Source organism: Petromyzon marinus, chromosome 60, assembly GCF_048934315.1.
Source record: "Petromyzon marinus isolate PM22_M1 ecotype Great Lakes invasive population chromosome 60, UKy_Petmar_22M1.pri1.0, whole genome shotgun sequence".
In the NCBI taxonomy this organism is placed as follows: Eukaryota; Metazoa; Chordata; class Hyperoartia; order Petromyzontiformes; family Petromyzontidae; genus Petromyzon; species Petromyzon marinus.
In genome coordinates this window covers 9657921-9682369 of record NC_133726.1, presented here as the reverse complement: position 1 = coordinate 9682369, position 24449 = coordinate 9657921, and the positions used below count along the sequence as shown (strand labels likewise).

The window sequence follows — 24449 nt, the reverse complement described above, 5'->3', positions numbered from 1 at the left end:
GATTAACGGCCTGACCCGTGATGCACCGCGGATGGGCAGTGCGAGGGCTTTGAAAGGAGCATAAAAAGGGACGCTTTGGGGAAGCACGGGGCCATTTTTATTTGACTGAAGATCAACAGGAGGGAGGGATTGAGGAGCCGTCACCTCACTGTTACTCGCACGTCCGTGAGACGGGGCAGAGAACAGCCAGATTCTGTTTACAGGATCATCAATCCGCGACCTCCATCGCTGCGAGGTCAGACCGTAAGTACGAGGGAGAGAGGTAAGACAAAGGGACGAAATTCGGAGAGAAAATAGAGGGCAGACAGGTCGATTAAGTATCAGGCAGTAGTGAGATAGGTTAGACCTGTCCTGCTGGTCCGTACTGACACGCACAGTCTAGTTCGTTTATTCGTGGGGAATAAACCGTCCGTAGGGTATAAACCGTGTCGTGTTGTCTCTGTGAGTACAGAGGGGCGATGTGTGGTGTGGCGAGCCTGCCCGCGGTGATTCTTTTGTTTGCGCGTGAGTGAGTAATTTTACCTACGTGTTTACGTTCGCACGAGTGGTTCCACTCGGGGCTTGACGTACATGCCGGGGCAGCAGTAACGTGCTACTGCACGTTACGATCATTAAATGCACTAGTGCGTGGTGTGGTGAGCCTCTGCATCGAGTGGTGCTGGTTGCACTTCGCCCGCGCCAGTACGGGGGCGTGCAGGAGCAGCGGCGCTCACGGCACGCGCCGCGCGTGTAGTGCGTAGAGATAAATTGGTGAGCGGGTATTCCGCAGCGCAGCCTAATTAGTTGCTTCCGACCGGCTGCGATGGTAAATGAAACAAGATTACACAATTCAAGCACGAGATGCTGCTGGCGGTGGTTACCGCGTGAGTAGAGCTGCGCCGTGAGGTACACGGGTACCCACGGGCATAATCATACACCGGGTGTTGCAGTTGTGGTAGTGGTATGAATTTAATGGGGGAGCCGGGGGTCAACGGCCCCGACAATTCGGTGATAGCGGGGGACGGTAGCCCCCACAGTACACCAATGTGGGAATCAACTTAACATTTAAATATGCTATGTCAAATTAAATGTTGGTGCCTTATTACTTGTAACTTTCTTCAGGGGTTTTTTAATTTGCTTGTTAGTAGCTGCATATAGAATTTTGTCCCGCATATAGAATTAATGTATGGCATTGTGTGATGAAATTAGCATGAACGACGCTGTATCAGATGCAATTTTGTTTTATGTTTGTCGCATGACAGTCAGATACTTTAATTGCCAAAGTGGGAAATGTAGCCAAAACGAGTGCTGAAACAAATGTTGTTGCAGTCAACTCGGCATGTGTGAGAACCTGGTTGAATCACAACTCAGTCTATCGCTGAGTCTGCGGGGGGGGGGGGGGTCGCCATGTGAGACCGCGGGCCGTTGCACGAGAATGTTTGGCCTCTACACGCGCGAGCCATTTGGTGACTCGGGCTCAGACTATCAACTCGCTTCCACTTGAGAACCCGGCCTCAACCACGGCACCCGCCTCGATTGGGACCCAGGTGCCCGGCGGCGCCGACTCACGGCTCCGTCTGACCAGAGGTGCGCGGCCGCCTCTGGCCAATGAAAATTCGCACGGAGTCACCATGTCCACCGATGGTTACAGTGTTCAGGGCGAGTGCTTCCAACCCATCGGGTTCAAATTCGGCGGCGTGTGTATAGCAGGTGCGGACAAGCTCGAGGCCAGGAGGCGGAACGCCATGCACGTGTGTGGCGATACGGAACGCAGCCTGATTCCAGCGTAATGTACACACGAGTCCGAGTACAGCCCTTTGCCACTCCACTGCTGGATGGCGGCCTCCACAAGGGGGTCACGGGGGGGGGGGGGCGTTATTTTACCGCACCTCACCACGCCCGCGGGTGGGTGAAGGAGGGGAGCGTACTACGTGGCAGAGCTGAAGTTGCAGAAAGACAAAACAACAACACTAGATGTTGTTGCATTGCCCTTTGCTGCCGCACTACGTAGCACTGCATCAGCAATCTATATATATGTGTGTGTAGCGCACTTGTCATCTGAGCCGCAGGCCCATCCAAAGCGCCGTCCAAGCTCTAAACCCCCCGACTTAGCTGTTGAGATGGGCGCGCAATTCCGTGCGGTGTGTGGCTACGAGGGCGTGCGCACGAGGAGGCGTGAGAAAGAAAAAAAAACAAGGCAGAGAGATCGTTGAGATTTCCTTCCGAGGAATTCACCGGGTCACCTCCGATTGGCACGGTTGGCTACGTCTGGTGCGAAGGAAGTTCAACGTACGTACAAATATATATCGGAGAGCCAATGGCCCTGCTTTGGTCTCTCTAGCGAGCCCTGGAGCAGTAAGCCGGAGTCAACCTCGTTCAAATTGCGCGCCGCTTTCTCCGTGTGACCCAGGCGAGCTGTCGCCGGGGGGATCGCGAGACTCCTCTCCATTTCAGGAGGGGGGGTCGCCCTGCCAGCCAAGTCTTTAATACGCAGTTGGCTGGGCCGGCCGTGCAAGTGATCGCCGCGGTTGTTTTTTGAAGTCGTCTTTTTAAGATGTTAAAACACCAAACAGAAACCTTTTGCAAGGAATGATGTCTGCAATAGGCACAGGTACGTGTGTCGAACATGCAAACAACAACAAAACATGATCGGAAATACATGTGGTCAATGCAGACATGATTCCTTGCAAAAGGTTTATGTTTGGTGTTTTAACATCTCAGCGCCTGTTTTATTGCCAGAAAGGGTAAATCCTATTCTTATATTTTGATTACTGGCAAGGGAGGTACCATGACATAAATAAATGCCCGGAGAAGCTTTTTTTGGCCGTTGTGAAACTTTGCTGACGAAAAAATAACCCCACCAAAACCAAAAAAACGATATTATGGATGGCATTGGTCGCGAAAGCCTACGTCTTAAACCAAAACACGAAAAACCTATATTATGGATGATATTGGTCGCGAAAGCCTACGTGTGAAACCAAAAATAAATAACTCTGACACCCACATTTTTTGCTGTTGTTAAGTTTTAATTACATGGAGGGGGAGGGGGGTGCGGCGAAAATTGCGACCCACTTTTATGACCACGGCGAAACGTTCCTAAGGTGACAGTAACGTTGTGCGTGTTGTGTGCGTGCGCGTTGTGTGTGCATGCGTGTTGCGGGGTGTGACGAACCGCTCCGTGAACCCTAACAAACACAGCACCACACACACAGCGCCCCTGACAAGCACAGGGGTGACGGAGGTGGCCAACGTCGTCAGCCACAGGGAGAGAGAGAGGGGGGCCCAATTCGCTCGTTTAGCGCCGTCTGAACGGTGCTCTCGGCTGGGACCGTGAGTCCAAGTCACCGTGACGACGTCGCCGTTCTCGGGAGAGCTTTGATACACCATAGCTGTCAACCCCTTATCAGTGTCCTACCTCAAAACAGACCAATTCAGAACGTATTGGGGTCACCTCGTGCCCCTTATAAATCTCAACGTTCATCCTACAAAGTCCCATCACAAGGAAGAAACACAAACAAATACACAAAAAAAGTTTTTGTTGCCCGTACTGAAATGGCTGTATGTCGTATGGACCTGAAAAATACATTTTCCATGCACAAAAATAGGGGGTTAAACTGCGTGGGTTGACACGGTTATCCCAAACAGTGCACTCCGCCACGGCGGCAACCTCTGCGCTCGCCTATTGTCGATCGCTGATCGCGATTTCCAAAAGGTTGCCGCTTCGATTCTCCTGGTGCAGCAGTTGAAACGACGGCGGAATTGTTCATGGATTCCCCCCCCCCCGCTCGCTCTGTCCACCACCCCCGCAAAACAATTGGGGTTCACCATGGTTCGTCTATGATCGTCAGGTTGGGTGTGGCAGTGACGCAAGTGTGGGCACTTCCAGGCACGAATTAAGGTTCTTGCAGGCCCCTAAGAACTTGTGTTTCGTGGGCCTTCAGTGATGACTTTCTGCAGCCGGTACCGCTGCCCAGTGGGACCGCTTCCCCATGTTACCGCTGCCCCATGGGACCGCTGCCCCATGTTACCGCTGCCCCGTGGGACCGCTGCCCCGTGTTACCACTGTCCCGTGTTACTGCTGCCCCGTGTTAATGCTGCCGCCGCTGTCACTCGCTTCATTGTGCGATGAACACCATTTGACGATGTCCTTGCCAAATTTGCGATGAAACAAAAATCTTGAAAAGTTCATCTTCGGTTGTTACATTGTTTATTCGCCTTATTGGAGAAGAAAAAATAATAACGATTGACATGACTACATCTTTGTATATACACCGGGCTCTATCCTTGATACGTAAATATATGTATTAAAGAAGATTTTGTTGGTTATATTTTGTATTCATACAAAAACATTGGGTAATTTTTTGCTTATTTTCGGAGGCCCTAGGCACAGTGCCCATGTGGTGCCACAGCAGCGAAGCCGCTCCTTCGGAGCCGTGCCTGCAACGCCGCCACCTCCGAGCGATGTGGCCGACGCTGCTCTTCCCTCACCACCCCCCACATGAACACACACGCACACACCCCCACATAGAGCCCCGAGGGGAGGTCACCTGGCCGACAGGTTTTCACCCAGAAGCCCTCTCATGGGACTAATCTTCACGGTTTCCTGCAGCCAGGGAATTGGGCGATCCCCCCCAAGGCTAACTCGCACCACGGCGCCGTGACTTGGGTGGTAATTACATGGTCACGACAGGGCTGCTCAGCCACCGCGGGTAGAGGGCACACACGCCACACACGGGTCTGCAGGCAGGTAGGGGTACAGAGCCACGAGCGGCGGGAAAACAGGGCCGGCCCTCTGATTGGTAGGACAAATGTGCTTGTGCACCAACGCAGCAGCCCCGCGGTCGTCCCTTTTGATGTAGAGGGTAAAATGCGGATGTCTGAGAGAGCGCCGGCCCGGGGAGAGTGGCGGGAAATCCAAGCCACCTGATTGGCCAGGAAGGCCAGCAGATCAGCGCTGAATATTCTTTGATGTAGAGAACAATAAAAAGGCGAGAGAAGGTATGGATAGGTAGTGGTGTTCTTCTCAAGTCAGGGATCGGAGTAGTCACCTTGCCGGCCACTGGATCGTCCATGAGACGAGTCCCAGCGCAGCCAGGCACCGCTCCCGGCAAGACCTTTGTGCAGCTTCACCTCTCCATGGCTTCCCGCACATCCGAGCCGAACCGTGAGTACGCAAGAGAGAGTTGGGATTTAGTGTAAGATCCTAGGGAGTTTTATTCTAAGGGGACGAGATAGATCAGGTTTAGACCATCGGGAGATAGGTTAGACCTGCCCTGCGTGTAGCTCGTGGTTAGCGTGTGCGTGTGGTGAGCGGCGGCGGCGGCGGACTCGTACAGGGACACGTGAGATTACTCATTCGCCCTTTTGTTTAACGTGTACGTGAGGCAAACGTGCGGCGTACACGTGAGTTTGTTCATACAGCCCTTTAAATCATCTCCAAGACACCCCCTCCAATCGGCTACGCGTGTACGGGTGACGTCACTGCCCTTTGACCCCTGACCCCCTTCCCGCGCGTGCAATTGGTGCGCGGCGCCGGGAGGGTAGAGGCGTCGGATTTTTGGTGGCTGCGTGTACGCGACTGCGTGCGGGGAGCCTCCTACTAACGTTTGGAGAAGTGCACGCGGGGAGTGTGTATGTATGACCCGAGGTGGCCGAGAGCCAGCCAAGAGTCATGTCTCACAAGGGGGATGCGGAGGCAAAGAGGTCGAAGTTGCGAGCAGCATCAACGAGGAGGGGGGAAGAGGAGGAAGAAGGGAGTGAGGAGCCGGGGATCAGCCTCCCCGACACCCACTGTGGCCTATTAGATAATACTGCCCCAGGGACCACCCACCTCTTCTATGACGTCCTCAGCCAGCTGTGGAAGTGTCGGTCAAAATAACCCTCTGGAAGGGGGCTCTCAAGGCCTCTTTGGCCACCGTCAGTGGTGGAGATCCAGTAGTTGCAGGGCTGCGCCCACGGTAGCCGCGATTCGTGCTAAAGCGCCCAAAGACCCCCGGAGCTCGTAAAGATGTCCACGGGTTAATTATTTCGCGAGGCATTTTGCAACCAAAATCGAAAATCCCCCCACCCTCCTCCTGCCCCGGGGGGTTGAATAATGGCAACGGTTGCCAAACCATTTTCATTGCTCGTCGTCAAAACTTGAAGCTGCATTCGAATATATCAATTGGGCCACACCCCCCCCCCACCCCCCGGCATTGTACCTGGGTCGTGTGCGTAGCGTGTGGTGTATTTAAAGGGTTTCACCTCTGCAAAGAGAGAACGAGACAGCGGTCAGCCGTCTTGTATCACTCAACGCTTTTGCCACTCCCTCGGGGCGAATTCCTTCGCTCTCTTCTCCTTTCTGCAAAGTGTCGGGCGACCGGCGCGAACAAAACGCATCGACGCGGACAGCGATGGCCACGATGTGAGTATACCGTGCCCAGGGACTGTTTGGTGCGGCCCTAGGGAGGCGCGTTCACACGTGGATTCGATTACAATAAAATCGCTCGCTGGAAGCGACGTACCTTTACTTTGCTTTCACGCGCAATTAGTAGTAGTAGGGCTTTTGCGACCAATAGTATCCATGATAAGGGGGTTTGTTTTTGCGGTTAGATCGCGTGAATATGAATTTGGTCGTTAAACTCGCCACCACGTAAACAAAACGTCGCCAACTCGTTACTGTATCAGCATTTACCGGTTGTGTGTTGGAGAGTAAACCCACGACATTTACTATTCGAGTACGACGTTTCGCCGATAATTATAAGCAGCTTCGTCAGGCTGTTTGTGTTTGGCTGTCGCCTGATGAGGCTGACTGTTGTTATTAAACAGGGAAACCTCACAGTACTCGAGTTGCAAATGTAGTGGGTTGACTCTCCAACACACAACCGGTTAGTGCTGAACTAGTAACTAATTGTGCACGTTTTTTGTTTATGTGACAAACCCTTCCAACTGGCTGTGTCAACTGGGGGTGGGTTTGAATACACATTTATACATACACGATCTAATCGTGCTACTCGAAGAATAGGTAAATCGGTGCGTGAGTGACTAAGTGGGTCGGTGAGTGACTATGTGAATCTATATGTTTATGTTAAACTTCTGTTGCACTGTACGTATCCAACCGCGCTTTGCTTTGTTAGCTGTTCCTGGGAATCCCACTCAGGTCTCAAAAATAATAAAATGTTTTACCCTTTCTGGCAATAAAACAGGAGTTGTGTTCAGATCTTGATTTGAAGCTTTCGACTGCAGGAATCCATAAATGGTTGTTTCCATCGTACCTGCCGGTCTACTAGCACCTTTTTTTCTGTTTCCACCCCCCCCCCCCCATGTCCACACTCAGCTTCCCACTTCTATACACTACCATATATAGCAGGCGTTACTAAGAAGATTTCCAAAATTCGAAACAAACACAAGATCCAGGTCCGGTTCAATACAGTACACAAAATTCGTGATCTGGTCCCATCCGTGAAGGATGTCATTCCTGACTTACAGTACCCCGGGGTTTACAAATTGAGTTGTACCTGTGGTGATTGCAATATCGGGGAGACGAAGCGACATGTCTCTGACCGAATTCGCGAGCACAAATCAGATTTGAAACACGGCAGAACGAATTCTTCTGCCGTAGCTGATCACTGTTACAACGCTGTGGGTGATCACGATATAATTTTCTCCGATACCAAAGTTCTTTGCAAACCCACGGGTTTTTATTAGATATTTGTTCACGAGGCAATTCAGATTTACAAACACAGACACAATTTCAACCGAGAAGATGGTTTCAAATTAAGCAACCATTGGAAAGATGTTCTAAATTGAACCAAACATTAAACTAATTTTCAATGGTACAGTATATTTTTTCAAGTAGTGGTACTCCAAACTTTCGCAGCTTCTTAAAATTCCCTTTTCACACCATCAATATGGAAACTCCCACTCCCCCCCTCGCTGGCCTGCACATGTTCACCCCCTCTACACCATTCATCATGCTGAGTCCGACAATTAAATGCTAATTTTTATGCTAATTCATTTGTCAAGGCACCTTAATTCCTCTCACACAGCTTAAAGGTCGCGGTCTGAGCTTGGCTGTGTTCACTCCAGCGCTGTCCTCGAGACAGTCTGGTCCTTTCACCTGATGAAGGCCACTTGTGTTGTGGCCGAAACGTCGTGATTTTTGTTGTTTTATTTTTTACCTACGTGACTTTACCGAATAGAACCAAAGAGTATGGATCCTTGCAGTCACGAAAGCTTCAAATCTAGAAGTCTGCATTAACCACACGTAATTATGGTGAACACGCAAACAAACATGGTCTGATGATAATCTTCTTTGGTTCTTTCGGTAAAGTCACGTTGAATGAGAATAAAATAATAAATTGATAAAATAAAATAACACAATAATATTCTCACGACGTTTCGGCCACAACACAAGCGGCCTTCATCAGGTGAAGGGGCGAGACTGTCTGGTAGGACAGCGCTGGAGTGAAAGAGCCACGTTCAGATCACGGCCTTTAAGCTGTGTGAGAGGAACAAAGCGCCTTAGAGTCGCGGCATCTCTTCAGAAAGGTGAGAGACTCGATTAGTTGAGCTTTCTTATCCCGAAGTCTGTTGAATGATCTTAAGGATGTGTGGAATCCCTCCCCGTAGAGGCGGTTAAATTTCGATTTAAAGCTTTCGTGACTGCAATGATTCATCTTCTTTGGTTCTTTCGGTAAAGTCACGTAGAATGAGAATAAAATAATAAATTGATAAAATAAAATAACACAATAATATTCTCACGACGTTTCGGCCACAACACAAGCGGCCTTCATCAGGTGAAGGGGCGCTGTCCTACCAGACAGTCTCGCCCCTTCACCTGATGAAGGCCGCTTGTGTTGTGGCCGAAACGTCGTGAGAATATTATTGTGTTATTTTATTTTATCAATTTATTATTTTATTCTCATTCTACGTGACTTTACCGAAAGAACCAAAGAAGATGAATCATTGCAGTCACGAAAGCTTTAAATCGAAATTTAACCGCCTCTACGGGGAGGGATTCCACACATCCTTAAGATCATTCAACAGACTTCGGGATAAGAAAGCTCAACTAATCGAGTCTCTCACCTTTCTGAAGAGATGCCACGATTCTAAGGCGCTTTGTTCCTCTCACACAACTTAAAGGCCGTGATCTGAACGTGGCTCTTTCACTCCAGCGCTGTCCTACCAGACAGTCTCGCCCCTTCACCTGATGAAGGCTGCTTGTGTTGTGGCCGAAACGTCGTGAGAATATTATTGTGTTATTTTATTTTATCAATTTATTATTTTATTCTCATTCTACGTGACTTTACCGAAAGAACCAAAGAAGATTAATCATTGCAGTCACGAAAGCTTTAAATCGAAATCTGATGATAATGTTTTGTATTCCAATAGGCGAACAGTGCAAAGGCAATATACTATTAGGGCATTTATAGCTCGGGGTGGAGCAGCGATATCATGGGATACCTCTTTTGCCATTATCAAAGTATGAGAAATACGAAGGTAGTCACGTAGATTGAAAATAAATAAAAGATAATAAAATAAATAGAAATGTAAAATAAATTGAAAATAATAAAGCAAAAAACCACGACGTTTCGATCGCAACACAAGCGGTCTTCATCAGGTGGAGAGAAGAGAGGGAGCAAGCCTCCAAATGCAACTTCTTATAAGGGCTTTCAAAGTGCATTGGCGGGCAGCCAGCACAAATGTCGGAGACAATGGGGGGAGGGAGGAGGCAGAGACAGAGGGAGAAGGGGGGGGGTAGAGATAGGGGGAGAGAGAGGGGGTACAAGTAGTGCGTTAGACAATGGAGGGAGGGAAAGGGCAGAGACAGGGGGAGAGAGAGGGGGGATAGAGGTGGAGCTGAAGGCGCAGTTTAAGTGTTAGACAATAGGGAGAGGAAGAGGGTAGAGAGAGGGGGGGTCGAAACGTTGTGGTTTTTTGCTTTTATCATTTTCAATTTATAATTTTTATTTTATTTAATTGTATTATCTTTTATTTAGTTTTCTATCTACGTGACTTTACCGAAAGAACCAAGAATATTAATTTCTGCAGTCATGAAAGTTTTAAGTCAAGAAGGTATATTCCCTTTTTGACAATAAAATAGGTGTTAAGATGCTCAGGTCGCCGGGTTCGTAGCGCGTCAAAGTAACTGTTGCGCCACCGTTCTCCCCACCACAGACCGGCTGTACGGTACGCGACTCCGCACACTCGCCAGCACGTGGCCCTGGACAAAAAGATCATACGAGAGGCTTGTTTTATATTGGGTGCGATCGTGAACAACAGCCATGTCAGACATGAGTGCATCTAATCGGCATAATCATTGGTTCACTACGGCTCAAATACTCGGTCCCAACAAGGCGTGTGGCGAAGTTAGGAAATGCTCCGTGTGTGCGCTCGGCTTTTGAAGGTCTGAAGACCAGAATCGGTGACTTCGCCAACAATGTGTTTATAAGGGAGGCAGTTCCATGTCTGGACAGCAGAGTGGAGAAGGTAGGTTATTTCTAGATTTAAAGCTTTCGTGACTGCAAGGATCCATACTCTTTGGTTCTATTCGGTAAAGTCACGTAGGTAAATAATAAAACAACAATAATCACGACGTTTCGGCCACAACACAAGCGGCCTTCATCAGGTGAAGGGACGAGCCTGTCTGGAGGACAGCGCTGGAGTGGAAGAAGCCACGCTTAGATCACGACATTTAAGCTGTGTGAGAAGAAGAAGAAGACCACGGGCTTTGACAAAGGAATTAGCATATAAATTAGCATTGAAATGGCTCATTGAAATAGCTAAGTTAAAGTATACACATCCGCAGAGGTGCCCCTTGACAAAGGAAATTAGCATAGAATTTAGCATTTAAATAGTTTAGTGATTAGCTAGTAACTGGTCACAGAAATAGCTATGTTAAAGTCAGAGTATATACATTCACCGAGGCACCTAGTACTCATCAAACAGGAGAATTTAGCGAAACACAACCACGCTCAGACATCGGACCTGTGTGCGAGCAAAGAGGTGGTGTACGTGCCGGTGGACTTGCAGTTTGGCGAGGGGGGGGGGGAAAGGAGGGAGGGGGATTTTACCCATTGATGGTGTGAAAATGGGAATTTATAAGAGCTGCGAAAGTTTGGGGTACCACTACTCGAAAAATATACTGTACCATTGAAATTAGTTTAATGTTTAGTTCGATTTAGAACATCTTTCCAAAGGTTGCTTAATTTGAAACCATCCTCTCGGTTGAAATTGTGTCTGTGTTTGTAGATCTGAATTGCTTCATGAACAAATCTCTGATAAAAGCCCGTGGGTTTGCAAAGAACCTTGGTATCGGAAAAAATTATATCGTGATCCCCCACAGCGTTGTATCAGTGATCAGCTAAAAACCAACAAGATCATCACAAGTTCGACCTCCCTAATCGACCCAACTAAACGTCCCTCCCTAAAACCTTCTGCTGCAAGACCCCCTAGATTCTATGGTCTTCCCAAGATTCATAAAGAAGGCACCCCACTACGACCCATCGTATCCACGATCAACTCCCCTACCTATAGACTAGCCCGTTTTCTGTCAGATACCTTGCTGCCTTTCACTGGCAAGACCACCTCAGCAGTACTTAACTCAGCCCAATTGGTCTCTATGGTCAAAGACGTTGTACTGTCCCCTGACGATATCCTTGTCAGCTTCGATGTGGTCTCTTTGTTCACCAAGGTCCCAGTACCTGATACCATTGAAATAATTGAAAATTTGGTCCAACATGGACTAGACCCCGACACACCTGCACTGGTTAGGCACTGCCTCAACAATACCTACTTTACTTGGAATGGCTCCTTCTACAAACAAAATGAGGGTACCCCCATGGGTTCCCCCTTGTCACCAGTGATAGCCAATATTTTCTTGGAGAAATTTGAATCAGACGCCATCCAGACTTCCACCCTCAGACCTTCCCTGTGGAAGAGATATGTGGATGACACTTTCGTCATTTGGCCACATGGCCTCCCAGCTCTGAACCTTTTCCTACACCACATCAATTCCAGACATCCCGCCATCAAATTCACCATGGAAGTGGAGAAAGATGGCAAGCTACCATTCTTAGACGTTCTGTTTGAGAGGAGACCTGATGGCTCATTGGGGCATTCTGTCTACAGGAAACCCACCCACACAGATTCCTACTTGAAACCTGATTCCCACCACCACCCAGCCCAAAATAATTCTCTCATCAAAACTTTATACCATAGGGCTCATTGCATTTCGGACCAACACCACCTGACCAGTGAATTAAAACATGTACACCTGGCCCTCAAAAGGAATGGTTACTCTGACCGTACCATCCGCCAAGCGGTCTCTCCTTCCATACAGAAACAACCACTTGATACTCCGGTCAAAACCATCACACTTCCATATATAGCAGGCGTTACTAAAAAGATTTCCAAAATTCTAAACAAACACAAGATCCAGGTCCGGTTCAATACAGTACACAAAATTTGTGATCTGATCCCATCCGTGAAGGATGTCATTCCTGATTTACAGTACCCCGGGGTTTACAAATTGAGTTGTACCTGCGGTTATTGCTACATCGGTGAGACAAAGCGACATGTCTCTGACCGAATTCGCGAGCACAAATCAGATTTGAAACACGGCAAAACGAATTCTTCTGCCGTAGCTGATCACTGTTACAACGCTGTGGGGGATCACGATATAATTTTTTCCGATACCAAGGTTCTTTGCAAACCCACGGGCTTTTATCAGAGATTTGTTCATGAAGCAATTCAGATCTACAAACACAGACACAATTTCAACCGAGAGGATGGTTTCAAATTAAGCAACCATTGGAAAGATGTTCTAAATCGAACTAAACATTAAACTAATTTCAATGGTACAGTATATTTTTCGAGTAGTGGTACCCCAAACTTTCGCAGCTCTTATAAATTCCCATTTTCACACCATCAATGGGTAAAATCCCCTTCCCCCCCCCCCCTCGCCAAACTGCAAGTCCACCGGCACGTACACCACCTCTTTGCTCGCACACAGGTCCGATGTCTGAGCGTGGTTGTGTTTCGCTAAATTCTCCTGTTTGATGAGTACTAGGTGCCTCGGTGAATGTATATACTCTGACTTTAACATAGCTATTTCTGTGACCAGTTACTAGCTAATCACTAAACTATTTAAATGCTAAATTCTATGCTAATTTCCTTTGTCAAGGGGCACCTCTGCGGATGTGTATACTTTAACTTAGCTATTTCAATGAGCCATTTCAATGCTAATTTATATGCTAATTCCTTTGTCAAAGCCCGTGGTCTTCTTCTTCTTCTCACACAGCTTAAATGTCGTGATCTAAGCGTGGCTTCTTCCACTCCAGCGCTGTCCTCCAGACAGGCTCGTCCCTTCACCTGATGAAGGCCGCTTGTGTTGTGGCCGAAACGTCGTGATTATTGTTGTTTTATTATTTACCTACGTGACTTTACCGAATAGAACCAAAGAGTAAGGTAGGTTATGTCCCAGGGAGAAATATTTTGGTAGCTTGGGGGGGGCAAGTGCGCGGCCTGGCAGGGCTTGTTCATTATAGGGTGGCACGGCACCTGTCATATGTGGATAATAGCCACTGGCAATTAGCCCAGCCAGACCCGGCTGAAAACGAAACGTGATTTGTGAGTAATTCGATCATCGTAGCTCCCATCACAATTTGTCAAACTCTTACAATTACACGCCTTCGCGTCCACAAGATGCGCGATCTTATCAACACATCTGAGAAGCTAAGCAGGCTTTGAGCCTGGACTGTGCTCGAAAGGGCGCGAGCACAGCGCAGTGAACAAGCGCGGTGAAGCACGTTGGGAAATTGAACCGGTAATCAGGAGCGCAATCGAACCGTTCATCGCTCGAGTATTGGGCGTGTGCGTCCAAGCCCCGACTAGCAGGCTCCACTCTACTTGTGCATCTCCGTACGCCCCCGGGCTGCAGGAGCTCGGTGCCGCTGGTGGTGGTGGCTGCGCATACGATGCTGCTGCTGCTGACGATAACGCTGGTGATCGTGCCGGTCAGAGGGGATGATGCTGACTGGATGTCCGAACATCCCGAGATGGACACCAGCCAAGAGTCTGTCCAGCAGAGCATTGTAGACCAGCACAACGCCATCCGCTGCAACGTCACGCCTCCGGCCAGAAACATGCTCAAGATGGTGAGCACCTTATACGACATGCGTTCGGGAGGCTGGACGCGATGGTTGGGGGCAGCCACCAACCGGTGTGTGGGGCCCGCCATGACAGATGATTGTTGATAATTACAGGATGCTTAACAAAAAATTAACACTTATATGGGGACTTTCGTTTTTAAGGAAAAAATAACGAATAATACACTGTGGCATGATAACAAATGTGTGTTAACAGCTTTAAAAAGTCCAAGAGTCTCCACTTGTTCGCCATCATTGTCAACGCGTGCCTGGAATCTTCTCCAGGTGGTCTCCAGAGCCCTGAGGAGGCACATTTCTTTACGGTGTTGTTGAAGATTCTCAGAAGTGTTACAAAAAATATAAGCACCCTGTACAATCCCCTCGACAGAGGAACGAACCCGGGGGGGGGGGGGGGGGGGGTGCCACGACACCGTAGATCGGTGCGGGCCGCCTCTGGGCCCCGTAGATGAGGTCACGTGGATGAGGTCATGTGCACACTGTGACCTCACTGGGACCCCCTCTCCATTAGATTCCTCGTGCAAGGTGCGGGGCAGGGGACTCCGATCGCGGTCTCATGCCGCTAAACAAAAACGAATTTTGACTTGGCGTACCCACATACGTGTGTGTGGACATTTAACTTATTTCCTATTGTACGTAGCCAACCGTGCTAATCGGTGGATGGTTGATTGTGTGGGTGAGTGACTATGTGAGTGGGTGAATGACTATGCGAGTAGGTAAGTGTCTGTATGAGTGGGTGAATGACTCTGTGAGTGGGTGACTATGTGAGTGGGTCACGTCCACACTATGACCTCACTCGGGCCCCCTCTCTTTCAGGTCCCTCGTGCAAGGTGGGGATGGGGGGGACTCTGATCCCGGTCTCTCGCGGCTAAACAAGGCTATTTCTGAGGGGGGTTCTGCTAAGGTTTTTTTCGCAGGAGCAGGCGGTGTGGGGGTGGAGGGAGCGAACTTTTGGCCGTGCTTTTATCAAATGACGTAAATTTGCGGTGTTATTTTTTGTTGTTACGTTTGGCAGATTTGTGACAACGACGGTGGCACGCAATGCCCCCCCCCCCACTCTTCCTCGGTTGACGTCACCGGGGTCTTTTTTGTTATCATTACTTTTATTGTTGTAACAACATGTTGCGCATGCGTAGTGGGGAGCGGTGGTGTAGCGGTTAGCGCGTTGCGCTACGAACCAGGCTACACGAGTTCGATTCCCGCTCATGGCCAACGAACCGGTTGTGGGCCTCACCTAGGTCGACTCAGCTTCAGATGATTACCTGGTGCGGTGCATAAACATCGCCACTCGGGAGACAAAGGCGGCTGAGCCTGGTGCTTGCCACTCACACCCTCGTTTGCCATTCCGACTAGCTAATAGCACTTGTCCCAACAGTCTGTTAAGGCTATTCGGTGGATCTTTGCCTTTGTCTTGCATGTGTGGTGAATGCACACACGGCAGTATTGAACGGGGCAGTGTGCCGGATTCAGACCACGCAATGGGAGGCTGAGCGCGTCGCCCCGAGCGGACTCTCCATGACAGGCCCCGACCTCCCCCCCCCCACTCTCCCTTTCCGATGCATTGCAGGTATGGAACAGCGACTGGGAAGAGAGCAGTCGGAAGTGGATCAACAATTGCTCTTTTACCCACCGGACCGAAAAAGAGCTCAAGCATCATGGTAACAACCCAATTCTAGGGGGGTCGTTGCAAAGACACACTCTTTTAAGAATACGACGTGATATTAGTTTTGAACGACGTGACGAATAATATTTTTTTCCTCCCCTGGCAACGTGAGTGGTGCGACCACACAGTTCCAATTACACCTCGCCTCGCCAGTTGTGCAACCACGTGGTTCCAATTACACCTCGCGTCGTGAGTTGTGCAACCACGCGGTTACAATTACACCTCGCATTTACCATGCTCTCGACGCCACTTCCTGAGTACCGTTCCGACCAAACGATCGCTCCGGCCGTTTTCAAACCTGAAATGCTCTCGAGGTGGAGCCCCCTCCCCGCCCCCCGGGGCCACAACGGGGGGGGGGCGCTCGGAAGGCACGAAGCAACGACGTCCACGTGGTTCAATGGGCAACCTTTGTTTTTTTTTCAGTGCGTTGCTCGTTCTCGTCAATGTTAATTTGATCATAACAGAGTTTTTTTATTGTTTGTATAGAGTTTTTTTGTTTGGTTAAATCGCGTAAACATGTACATGTGGTCGTTAAACCCACTACCACCACCACCTGACACGTCTGATTAATACGGTTTGTCACATAAAGAAAACGTCCCCAATTAGTTACTTAATTCGAGCACCGTGATGTATTGCTGGTAATTACAACAAAAACAACAAGCCTCATCTGGCGTTTTGTCAGGAAATGTAACGTTTAGGAAGAACTTAACATTTGCACAATAATAATGATAATACACTCACGCTAGAGGAAGCGTGCGAGCAAAATGATCAAGTGGCTGCTGCACCTACAGTGAGGGAAAAAAAGTATTTGATCCCCTGCTGATTTTGTACGTTTGCCCACTGACAAAGAAATGATCAGTCTAGAATTTTAATGGTAGATTTATTTGAACAGTGAGAGACAGAATAACAAGAAAATCCAGAAAAACGCATGTGAAAAATGTTTTAAATTGATTTGCATTTTAATGAGGGAAACAAGTATTTGACCCCCTCTCAATCAGAAAGATTTCTGGCTCCCAGGTGTCTTTTATACAGGTAACGAGCTGAGAGTAGGAGCACACTCTTAAAGGGAGTGCTCCTAATCTCAGCTTGTTACCTGTATAAAAGACACCTGTCCACCAAATCAATCAATCAGATTCCAAACTCTCCTCCATGGCCAAGACCAAAGAGCTATCCAAGGATGTCAGGGACAAGATTGTAGACCTACACAAGGCTGAAATGGGCTACAAGACCATTGCCAAGCCGCTTGGTGAGAAGGTGACAACAGTTGGTGCGATTATTCGAAAATGGAAGAAACACAAAAGAACTGTCAATCTCCCTCGACCTGGGGCTCCATGCAAGATCTCACCTCGTGGAGTTGCAATGATCATGAGAACGGTGAGGAATCAGCCCAGAACTACACAGGAGGATCTTGTCAGTGATCTCAAGGCAGCTGGGAACATAGTCACCAAGAAAACAATTGGTAACACACTACGCCGTGAAGGACTGAAATCCTGCAGCGCCAGCAAGGTCCCCCTGCTCAACAAAGCACATTTACACGCCCGTATGAAGTTTGCCAATGAACATCTGAATGATTCAGAGGACAACTGGGTGAAAGTTGTTGTGGTCAGATGAGACCAAAATTGAGCTCTTTGGCATCAACTCAACTCGCCGTGTTTGGAGGAGGAGGAATGCTGTCTATGACCCCAAGAACACCATCCCCACCGTCAAACATGGAGGTGGAAACATTATGCTTTAGGGGTTTTTTTCTGCTAAGTCGACAGGAGAGCTTCAACGCATCAAAGGGACAATGGACGGGGCCATGTACCGTCAAATCTTGGGTGAGAACCTCCTTCCCTCAGCCAGGGCATTGAAAATGGGTCGTGGATGGGTATTCCAGCATGACAATGACCCAAAACACACAACCAAGGCAACAAAGGAGTGGCTCAAGAAGAAGCACATTAAGGTCCTGGAGTGGCCTAGCCAGTCTCCAGACCTTAATCCCATAGAAAATCTGTGGAGGGAGCTGAAGGTTCGAGTGCCAAACGTCAGCCTCAAAACCTTAATGACTTGGAGAAGATCTGCAAAGAGGAGTGGAACAAAATCCCTCCTGAGATGTGTGCAAACCTGATGGCCAACTACAAGAAACGTCTGACCTCTGTGATTGCCAACAAGGGTTTTGTCACCAACTACTAAGTCATGTTTTGCAGAGGGGTCAAATACTTATTTCCCTCGTTAAAATGCAAATCAATTTCTAACCTTTTTCACATGCGTTTTTCTAGATTTTTTTGTTGTTATTCTGTCTCTCACTGTTCAAATAAACCTACCATTAAAATTATAGACTGATCATTTTTTTGTCAGTGGGCAAACGTACAAAATCAGCAGGGGATCAAATACTTTTTTCCCTCACTGTATAACCCGTTCCATATAATCGTGGCGTACGGTTGCTGGGCAGCAGCAGCAAGTGGGAGGCATCGCGGCAAAATTATTTGTCGTAGCGTACTTCTATGCTGTGGCATCCTTCACCAACCCCGCAACTACCAGTAGAGAAGTACGGTCAATTAACCGGACCCACCCTCCCCGACGCGGGGTGGGGGGGGGGGGGTGTCACATACCTGTCAACCCCTTATCAGTGCCCCACCTTATAACAGACCAATTCAGACCTGATTGGTCATCAGGTGCCCCTGATAAATCTCAACGTTCATCCGACAACGTCCCATCACCAGGAGAGAAACACAAACAAATGGACAAAAACATTTTTGTTGTTGCCCGTATTGAAACGGCTGTACGCCGGATGGACCTGAAAACGCAATACCCCTGTCCAAGAATAAGCGGTAAACCATATGGCTTGACACGGCATGCCATCTTCCAGCAGCAGAGCGATAGGGTGGCCGTTTGCACATGCACCGGGCGGTGGTTAGACGCTCTCTCGCTTACCTCCCAAGGGTGGCAGTGCGGAGAGAACATCTTCATGTCCCCGACGGCCAGGCTGTGGGAAGACGCGCTCCATGAGTGGGAGCTCGAATCCGAGAAGCCGGGATTTGAGTTTGGGTTCGGAGCGCTGGGTCCGGGCATGGTGGGACATTACACGCAGGTAATGGTGGACATGCAGACGAATGTGGCCGGATTTATATTCCCCCCCTCGCTGCTTCCCGCCGTGGCATTTGTACCCCCCCCCCATCCCGTCACCTCGGCTATCTAATCTTACCTTCGCGCAATTTATATAGCGCCTTAAGCGAGGCGCTGCATGGAGAATTGAGAAGAGTACAAGAACAATGACGCGCATGTGTGTGTGTGACTGTTATGGGTGGAGGTGAGGCGAATGAAATAGATGAGAGGAGGCAAGGGTGGGGAGGGGGGGGGACGATTCTGTGGATGATGATTTTCATGGATGAGGTGAATACGAAATTGATGATCGCAAATTATGATAACGAATGGATTAAATGAATGAATGGATTGAAAGAATGGGGGTGAATGAGTGATGGCGATGCAATGAGAACAATAATTACTGAGAATGATAATTTTGAATTATAATAATTACTAATTGTTATTCTCATTGCATGGCCATCACTCATTCACCCCTATTCATTCAATCCATCCACACTATTATTATTCTGAATAGTCGACCTAGGGGAGGCCCAGAACCGATTAAATTATGGTGTTGGTGGCCGTGGGTGGGAATTGAACTCGGGTCACTGGGCTAGTAGCTCGGTGCGCTAACCACTACACTACCACTCCCCACTACCGCTCCTCCCCTTGTCGCACACACACACACAAAGGCTCAGCCCAAAACTTTTTGTGTCTTTCACGCAGCTCGTTTGGTACCAATCATTCGAGGTCGGGTGCGCGGTCAACTACTGCCCCAGCGGCGAGCCATACAAATACTTCTACCTGTGCACCTACTGCCCAGGGTAAGGTACACGCCTGCTCACCACGCTCGCTCATAGCCACGCACGGCCGCGGCTCGGTCATGCCCAACGCGATGGCCCGCGTCTCTTCGCACCCCGACCGTCCTTTCCACAGCTCGCTGTCGTGTTTTCGAAGAGGTGGGGGAGGGGAAGAGGGAGGGGGTGGCTCACTGAAACGTCGGACCTCGTGCCGGAGGACAACGCGTGGGGGGGAGGCGAGCGGTGCCACCGCGGTGAGCCCACCCCCCCTTCGGGGGGAGGTGTAAGTAATGTCCCACTACACCCCGCCGCTGTTTGCAGGGGGAACCTCAAGAACCGGCTGAAGCGGCCGTACGACAAGGGGGCGCCCTGCGAAGCCTGCCCTGACCACTGTGACGACGGCCTCTGCAGTAAGCGCCACGTCGCCCAAACATCACGTGATGTGATCCCTCCTGCTTTTGAGCCCCCTCCCCCTCTGATACCCCCTCCCCCCTCTGACCCCCTCCCCCCTCTGATTTCTCTCCCTCTGATCCCCCTCCCTCCTCTGATCCTCCTCCTCGACGACATGGGTGGAACCATCAACCCTATCATCAGAACATCATCACCAGGCCGATGCTGCACCATGTCTTCTCCAAAAATAGAACGTTAAAGACACAGCAGTGCGATTGCGGCCATGCAACCCAACACTGTGAACCGTACCCGTAGAGTAAACCCATAGAGACATGTGGTGATTCAGAAATACTCGCAGAGATACCCAGAGACCCATAGTGATACACTGAATATAAGCCCCAGTGTGATTGTAGCCATGCAATCCAACACTATGGACGATAGAGTAAACCCAATGTAGTCTGCACTCATTCCACGGAAGAGGGGGAACAACAGCACCACACGAACGAACTCTCCCTCTTTCTACTGAAGCCCCTTCTGGTCGTGGCCAGAGGCAGACCTCGACATTGGCACCGAGCTCCTGAATGGCATTGCTACTGCTGCCCATCACAAAGTAGAGAACCGTGCGCCAACGGCAGTGACCCCATCGTTTTGTTTGCTTTTCGGCGACATGCGCAAAGTCCAACGTACGTACGATGTACATTCTCGAGGACAGCTCTAGAGAGCCCCTCTAGAGGGTAATTTTGGCCTACTCTTCTACGCTGGCCAGACCTCTGGGAAGAGGTGGGAGTACCCACATATTACCCCACCACCACCACACGTCCTACTGCCGCGACTCGCTGTGTAGTGAACCCATTTATATTACTGCTGGGTGGACACGGAGGGCTGAAATATATATTTTTATAACACGTGTATGTACGTGCACGTCACCGGAAACAGAGCTGGAAGATAAACTCATGATGACGTAGACATAACCACAAAAAAGCTAAAATAAAATTACTTCATCGGTACCGAAGCTAAAACAAAGGCCATGCGGGGAGGGGCGTGTGGCACAGTTTAACACCGGCTTTCGTAGAGTGGCGGCGGTCGTGTCGCTATGGTTCTCTGCGGTGAGTAACGACGTCTTTAAAAACAACGGTGCTGCTGCTGCTGCTACTAAATAAAATTTAATGCTGAACTGCTCATGCATTCCGAGATTCAGTGGCGAATGGGACGTGCCACCACCCTGCAAACTTGCGGACGTCTCCGAACGGGGAAATGGTGTGAACATCGTTTGTGCGTGCAGCTTGATTGAAACAACCGATTTAACTCACGAACAGGTTTCACCATCTTGACCTTGCTCCTCTCCCCCACCCCTTCTCTCCCTGCCAACAGCCAACCCCTGCTTGGTGCCCAATAACTTCGAGAACTGCAATGCCATGAGGAACAAGTACGGATGTGGCGACGACAAAATGGGCATGATGGTTCGGATGAAATGTGGCGCTACGTGCACGTGCTCGGACAAAATTTACTAAGGGCTCTCGCGTCTCACTGGGGGCAATCTCCACCAGCAATCCTCACCAGCAACCTCACTCACCGGCAATCATCGCCGGAATTCCTTGCCGGCAATCATCGCCGGCAATCATCAGCGGCAATCATCACTGGCAATCTCGATCGCTGGCAATCATGGCCGGCAATCCTCGCCGACAAACTCAATCACCGGCAATTATCGCCAGCAATCATCACCGGCAATCATCACTGGCAATTTCACCAGCACTCTCACTGGCATTCTCACTGGCAATCACCACCAGCACTCTCATCGGAAATCTCACCTACATTCTCACCGGCAATCTCACTGGCAACCATTACTGGCACTCTCACCAGCAATCTCCCGACAAACGTTCACCTTGCCACACAACAGAAGTTTGCGTGACCGACCAAGTGAATGAATTAGTGACCAACTGAGTCAGTGACCGATTGGACCGCATGAGGGAAACAAACATTTAGTCCACTCCATCGGCCGCCCCCAAGTAACCCCTCTGGGCCGCCAATGGTTCGAAGCGGCATTGCCGCTGGTCAGGATTGCTGTGGACACTGCTCCAGAGGATCATGGGCTGGAGAGGCCCCCCCGCTCCCCCCCGCTTTTACAGATGGAGTTGGTGGTGCCATGGTGGGCCCGGGTACAGGGTGGTTGCTTGACGATTCTCTCGTAGTCTCATAGTAGTCTCCTCATAGTAGTCTCCTCATAGTAGTCTCCTCATAGTAGTCTCATAGGAGTCTCCTCATAGTAGCCTCCTAAATGGTAGTCTCCTCATAGTAGTCTCCTCATAGTAATCTCATAGGAGTCTCCTCATAGTAGCCTCCTAAATGGTAGTCTCATAGTAGTCTCATAGAAGTATCTTCATAGTAGTCTCCTGATAGTAGTCTCATAGTAGTTTCATAGTAGTCTCATAGTAGTATCCTCATAGGAATCTCATCATAGTAGTCTCCTCATAGTAGTCTCCTAAATAGTGTTCTTCTCATAATAGTCTCTTCATAGAAATTTCATCATAGTATTCTCCTCATGGTAGTCTCATATTAGTTTCATAGTAGTCTCCTCATAGTAGTCTCATAGGAGTCTCCTCATAGTAGCCTCCTAAATGGTAGTCTCCTCATACTAGTCTCCTCATAGTAATCTCTTGGGTGTATACGGGTTAAGATTAAAGGTGCAGGCCCCGCACACTGCTTGCTAACGCCACTGATTAAGGGAAAAGGGGTGGGCCCTTCCCGGAGGGGGGCATTCCCAGACACGATGGGTGCGAGTTTCTTAAAAAAACAAATGATCTCCCAGCCCTCGGTGTCCACCCAGCAATAGTAAAACTGGGTTCACCACACAGTGAGTAGGGGCAAGTAGGTCGTGTGGTGGTGATGGGATGAAGACGTCCGGCCAGCGTGGAAGAGTTGGCCAAAAAAAAAACTGTCTAGATTGCCACTTGAGAGCTAAGCTTCGAGTATGCACGCACATACGTACGTTGGACTTCTTTCGCAGCATACATAGCCAACCGCGCTAATCGCGGAGGTCAGCGGCGGCATGAGCGACCCGTTGCATGCAAGGGGTGCACCTGTACCTTGACTTACTTTGACAATGGTGGGTGGCAGGGGTGGGTTAGTAGCTTTTTTGTGCGTTTCAGAATGTGATGGGGGGTCCATTTAAGTTTCAATGTCGACACTTGTAACCTGTTTGAAATATTCGGACAACCCAAAAATATAAATATATACAGAGTGCTTAAAGGAAATGTTAACACTTCTGAAAATGTGCAACAAATGTTCCTCTGGGCTCTGGAGACTACCTGCAGAAGATTCCAGGCACATGTTGACAATGATGGCGAACAAGTGGAGACTCTTTGACTTTTTTAAACTGTTAGCATACATTTGTTATCATATTACAGTGTATTTCCATTAAAAACGACAGTTCCATGTAGGTGTTAACATTTTTTTAAAGCACCCTGCATATTTGGCGAATACAGCGGGGTCCGAAGCATCAGGTGCATATCACTGCTGACGTGCCGGGTACAACTCATGTGTTGTGGTGTAGCGAGTGGACTCCACTCAGCTACCACCACCGCCCCCCCCACCACCACTGGACATCGCTGAGGCGTGGCTCAAGCTGTTAAACAAACAAATTAGTACTGCTGCTCCTTTACAAGCAGCCCAAGGGAGGAAGAAGAACATTCATTGGTGTGTGAATCAGACATCAGACCCCAGGGTGGGGGAGGGCTCTATAAAATTCATCGTCACCATCGTTGTTGTTGCTGTCACCATCATCGTAGTCACCATCGTCGTAGTCATCATCACGTGCTGCTCGACACCTTGCGCATATCAACAACGGAACTAAGCGTGCGCTCACAACAGAGCACCGAGGAAGTTGTATAAGCACTTCTGGGCAAAAAATAAACCACCCCATTCCCGGAAAGCGTGTTTCAACCTTGTCTTCGAATGGTCTCCTTCCAGGGAAAAGACATCTCTCATCTCACACCATTGTGGAGCAACCACAATCACCTCGAAGAACACAGCTGTCTACAGTAAACTCCAAATTGTTCTGAGCAGAGAACCAAAGCTCGGGGGGAAGCCTCTTACTATCCGGGGGGAAGTGTCTTACTCTCCGGGGGGAAGTGTCTTACTCTCCAGAGAGAGTGTCTTACTCTCCAGGGGGAAGTGTCTTACTCTCCGGGGAGAGTGTCTTACTCTCCGGGGGGAAGCTTATTACTTTCCAGGGGGAAGCATCTACTCTACGGGAGGAAAGAATCTTACTCTCTTGGGGAGAAGCTTCTTACTATCCATCCAGGGGGGAAACGTCTTACTCTCTGGGGGGGGGGGGGGAGCTTCTTACTCTCCAGGAGGAAAGCGTCTTACTCTCTGGGGGAGAAGCTTCTTACTCTCTGGGGGGAAGTT

At 49.3% G+C, this 24449-nt stretch overlaps 1 protein-coding gene across 5 annotated transcripts; it reads left to right on the top strand.

Moving 5' to 3' along the window:
- The first annotated feature begins 6 nt into the window (after positions 1–6).
- On the top strand, positions 7–23981 carry LOC116955538 (cysteine-rich secretory protein 3-like). Of its 5 annotated transcripts, none has more exons than XM_076053367.1 (7): positions 7–235; positions 13901–14117; positions 15694–15784; positions 18711–18859; positions 19579–19676; positions 19974–20062; positions 21414–23981. In XM_076053367.1, the coding sequence occupies exons 2-7, from the start codon at positions 13938–13940 to the stop codon at positions 21551–21553; spliced, it is 747 nt and encodes a 248-aa protein (XP_075909482.1). In that variant the 5' UTR covers positions 7–235; positions 13901–13937; the 3' UTR covers positions 21554–23981. The 5 variants fall into 5 exon arrangements, with proteins under 5 accessions (XP_075909482.1, XP_075909483.1, XP_032832563.2 ...); XM_076053368.1 differs by having other exon boundaries at positions 7–243; positions 13982–14117; XM_032976672.2 differs by having other exon boundaries at positions 7–243.
- The last annotated feature ends 468 nt before the right edge of the window (positions 23982–24449 follow it).